Source organism: Gavialis gangeticus, unplaced genomic scaffold (assembly GCF_001723915.1).
Source record: "Gavialis gangeticus isolate Ggan-Ray unplaced genomic scaffold, GavGan_comp1, whole genome shotgun sequence".
Lineage (NCBI taxonomy): Eukaryota > Metazoa > Chordata > Crocodylia > Gavialidae > Gavialis > Gavialis gangeticus.
The window spans coordinates 9,514,128-9,518,860 of NW_017728995.1; the positions used below are offsets into that span (position 1 = coordinate 9,514,128).

The following is a 4,733-nucleotide window of genomic DNA, read 5'->3' on the forward strand; positions in this document are numbered from 1 at the left end:
GTATCAAGTTCAAGCTCTGATTTTTTTTTTAGGAGAGCTGTGGCTCCCAAAACTATATGATGAATACATAAAAATAAAATTTAAACAAAGCTTTGCAGTGAACCATCAGTGCACTCTTTAATTGGAGGCCAAGAAGAGCATAGGCTGCTGAGAGAGGTGAAGGTAGGTGTAAAATTAAGAGATACAGAAGCATTGGAGCGATTCTCAATCAGGGTGCAATGAAGTCCATTTAGGGGTGCTGTCGGATGCTGCTCAGTATTAGCACTCTTGGGTATACAAACAGTTACAAATGAGCCCCAAGATAAACCCAGAGATTTCCAATAGGTGTCAAAAATGTTCTGACCTGTTATGGTCTGAATTCTTCACAGCAACAGCATTGCTCTTTTAGGTTTTACTTGTATTTTGGTTACAGAAAAATAAGCGTTGACATTTTCTGAAGGGTGCCTTGAGTCTAAAAGGTTAAGAACACCACTGAGGTAGCCCAATATCCTTGGTAAGTAGAACTACAGCATGCATACCAATTCTGATGGTTAAACTCTATTAATCCCACAATCTTTTTTAGAATTCCAGTCCTTCAGGAGAAATCTCTCATTTCACTGCCAAACGTCTTACATTAGAAAGTAACAGGAAAATAAAATCATAGAAAGGCATTCTTATTTTCAAGCTCCTTACATGAATAATTTTCTATTTTCTACTTTAAATCATTCTTTGTCCCATATATCACCCTATACAGCTTTCAGCTCGGAGTCAATAATTAGATTAAGAAGAACAATTTGTTAAACCAACCAATCCAATTGCTTGTGTACCCAAATACTTATTAAAAAAGTTATAAGCTTATACAAAAGACACAGCAAATACAACACTGTTATATGTTTTAATGTTTATTTCCCCAAGACAGCCTAGCCTGCTCTCTACTTGGATAAATTTCACAAGCTAGTTTTCTGCTGCTTCTAGTTTTAAACTTTAACCATGTTTCTGATGACAAGGAATGCTGCAAAAATACTCTAGTCCAACAAAGAGTTATGATCACAAAATAATCTTTATCCATTCATTCTACAGTGTTTCAGAATTACCAGTTGATTTTAAAACACAAGGTAGATATAGATGCTAATGGTGGCTAACCTGGTATGTTTTATTATAGCAAACTGTTGTTCATGCAACACTTGTGCTCAAAGGGGAAGGCACAGCATTTCCTACAATGAGCCACCTTATAAAGAGTTTTCCTTTTCGTACAAATTTGTAACGTCACTTTTAATTTAGTGTGCAGAACCTCAAAACTGAGGCATTCTTCCAATTATAAAAACACTTGCATGCTTTTATGCAAGTTTTAAAAATACAAAGTTTTCTCTCTAAAGTGGCTCAAAATAGATTGTTCATGGCTGCCTACATCTAAGATAAAAAGTAGTCTAAAACAATTGGACAGATTAGGCATATTAATTAAGGTGTTCAAACCATGATTTGATTTGTACATCTGTTCACACCTCTTCGGTCTTTATTCAGCAGTACATATGCACCAAATTTAAATTTTAGAAGTTTCCATATCATTTTCATAGAAAACAAAGTTTGAAAACAAGTAACATTGAAACACAGCACGGTATTCTACCACAACGGAAACGTTTTGTTACAGGACTCAACAAAATCTAAAAATGAGCTATGCTTGTAGATTACCACATGCAAAGGTCTTCATGTTGTCTTTGAAAATGAAAAGGATGATGATTTTATTACCACATTTTACTGTTTTCTACTATTATGGCAACTTGTGTACTGCAACACAGTCTATTTGAGGGGAAATGTATGACTTTTTTCCATGCAAAAATCTACACAAATTAGTTTTGATGATATGGAAAGCTTTTTCATAACATCAAACATTCATCTGGTGCAAATGCACAGGGAAGCCTTCCTGAAAATTCTGACTTTACAAACAACTAATAAGCCATACAGGAAAGAAATTAAAAGTAACTAAAAGAAAAATTAAAAAGGGAAAAGAAAAAAAACACAGGCTGCAGGAGTAAACTAGAGTCTGCTGCTAAACCGGTCTTTGTTTTTGTGTCCAGTGTAAGTTAACACTTATGAACTCATTTTGATGATTTACTAGGTTTATTATCAGCCCCCTGAAGGCGAATCAAGCTTGCATGCGTTCACATACAGCATCACAACCATACTCTCGTACACACGCCACTCCAAGACTAGGAGTCTGCTTCATGACTGAAGAGCCCTAGATTTGAAACAAGAGCCTGGCTCCACAGCATTGAGTCCAGACATTCATTCAATGTTGTCCATTCACACGGTGCTTCATAGCAAGGCCTGGGCTCATTCTCCTTGGACTTATATGGGCATCCTATTCTCTTTTATGCTTGATGATGATAGTACTGCATTTCCCCCCCCAATTGCTCTAATAAGTCATTGTTCCTTTCTCAGGCACTGAAGATCTTTGACCTGTAGCCCTTTTTCTTTGAACAATCTAAATAAGCATTCAGTGTGAAGTTTTTCATTACATTTTGCCACTCATTCTCACTCGCACCCACTCGCCATCTTGACTTCATTTGGGCTTTTCTGTGATTCCAAATGAAATCTTCACATTTTCTTTCCCGATTTAATGCAGCAGCGGATCCCATGAGCCAAGATTGATGGATCAAACCATTTTTTATTCAGTGCTGCATTGTACCTAACTTCCAAGTCATCGCTCTAAAACTGGAACCCTTCTGCTGGTACATTGGTAGATGAATTGAAACCAAATGTTCCACCTTGTATTGCCTCTGGAACAAGGCTAGGATCTTCATCAATCTGTAACAGAACAAAGAAGCATTTAGAATGGGTACAGAAAGGCTAAACATGACAAATTAACACGTCTATCATTTTATACCAGAGTCACCAGGATCTAGTGTTTAAAAAAATCCACAGCTTTGTATAAATAGTGATTGAGACACACGTTTTGGCTCATTTGTAGCAGCCTGACCATAGAATCTACAGTCAGTAACACCTTGAATTTATAAACCTTGCACCCCAAAGAACTGCAAATTTGTATTAAAACAAAATTACAGACTATATGGTGGATAGGTTGAAATGTGGCAGCTGTTTAACAGAGCACTAAATCACCAAAGCAGGAACAGAAGTCTCTTGAAACTGCAGGGGGAACGTTGATAACACAAGCAGCAATTACCTAAAATGCCCCAATACCAGGACTAACTCCTAACTTGTAAAAAGTACTCCAGGATCTGAACTGCCACACAGGCTTCTTATACCTCTCAAGAAATACAGCACAGCAGCACTGCACTCTGATGTGGGAAGTGCACATCAGTTTGCAATCTGTTTTTGACGATTACCAACTACCAAGGAAGAGTTACCTTACTAATGTTGCAAAACGGATAGGATTGTGGCAGCGATCACATTTAATTTTTTTTGAGGGGGACAGGACAAACTTCTCTTTGCACTTTAAACATAGTAAATTACTTTGAAAAAGCACATTTACGTGTTATGTATTTAGATTAGTGGTTTTCAACCTTTTTCATTTGCAGATCCCTAAAAAATATAAAATGGAGGTGCAGACCCCTTTGAACTGTAAGCGTCAGTATTCACATACTTTTGATTGATAATAGTCATCTTTCACTGACCCCTTAGACAATGTCTACGGATCCCCAGGGGTCTGTGGAACCACAGGTTGAAAACTACTGATTTAGACTAAAATGTTCTGAGATATAGTCATGTAGGAAAGAAGAGCTGCTAAGGCACTTGAGCTCGCTGTCAGATACCTATAAATTGATGATCAGGATTTCAATGCATTACAACACCACCACTTGCTACTCAATACAACTGGAAACCTAATAAATGTGAGATTGGCACAATTTGGATACAAGCTAGCTACAAAAAAATTACTTCTGAAGACCAGAGGAACTTAGGCTAAATAATGTTGGTGCAATGGTTCTCATCCTAGTTATGTATCAAATATTTCTCTTAAAAAGAAGCCTTTCTTTCTAAATGACAACTCATTCAACTTAGAAGGGCTGATGCAATGAGGTAAGCATAGGTTACTTAAATTTTTCTTGTCTACCTATGTCCCCCAACTATCAAAAACAGAAAAATTAGTTTCAGCAAGACATTTTATTTAAAGCATATTTGCTCAAAACACCTCAAAACTGAAGTTTACAGTATATCACTGGAACAAATATGCACATATCTACCTACTGACCCTATCAATCCAATATAATTACAGTAAATGCTAGAAACAGATTTAACCAGTGTAAAGTCTCTAGGCACTTTGATAAATAAAAGTGAATGTGACAAAACTACTATACACTTACATCATCTGAAGAGAAGAACTGATCAATGATCTCATAAGCAAGTTTGTAGATGTCTTCATTTTCATGATTCTGTAGCTGTTCAATTTTTTCCAACCCTGCAGGAAATATTTAAGAGAAGGAATCAGTCAGAAGGTTAAAATATTAGATCTGACACTTAAGCTAACCTACCACCTGTCTTCTCACCTCACCCATTAAACTTAACTATCCCCATGTTAGCCAAGTCTTGTATATTTAAAAAAGTTTGGGGGACACTAACAACAGAATTAGAATGTAACATGTTTAGGCTTATCTATACATGCAGCTAATGCTGATTAACTCCATGCATGGATGCTTATTATTATTTTTTTTTTTTTTAACTGTGTAACAACTCAATTGGGATTCTCCAACCATGAAAAAGTGTTCAGGAGTTTGGGGAAAATAAAGTAATCATCATCA

At 36.4% G+C, this 4,733-nt stretch overlaps 1 protein-coding gene across 1 annotated transcript in view; it reads right to left on the minus strand.

Moving 5' to 3' along the window:
- Nucleotides 1–855: 855 nt before the first annotated feature.
- The window catches only part of KPNA4 (karyopherin subunit alpha 4), a 37,451-nt gene continuing 33,573 nt past the window's right edge, over nt 856–4,733 (minus strand). Inside the window, exons 16-17 of the mRNA XM_019503228.1 lie at nt 4,299–4,393; nt 856–2,784 (exon numbers count right to left, since the gene is read on the minus strand). Of these exons, the coding sequence (XP_019358773.1) occupies nt 2,686–2,784; nt 4,299–4,393 (194 nt within the window). The 3' untranslated portion in view covers nt 856–2,685. The remainder of the gene's footprint in view (nt 2,785–4,298; nt 4,394–4,733) is intronic.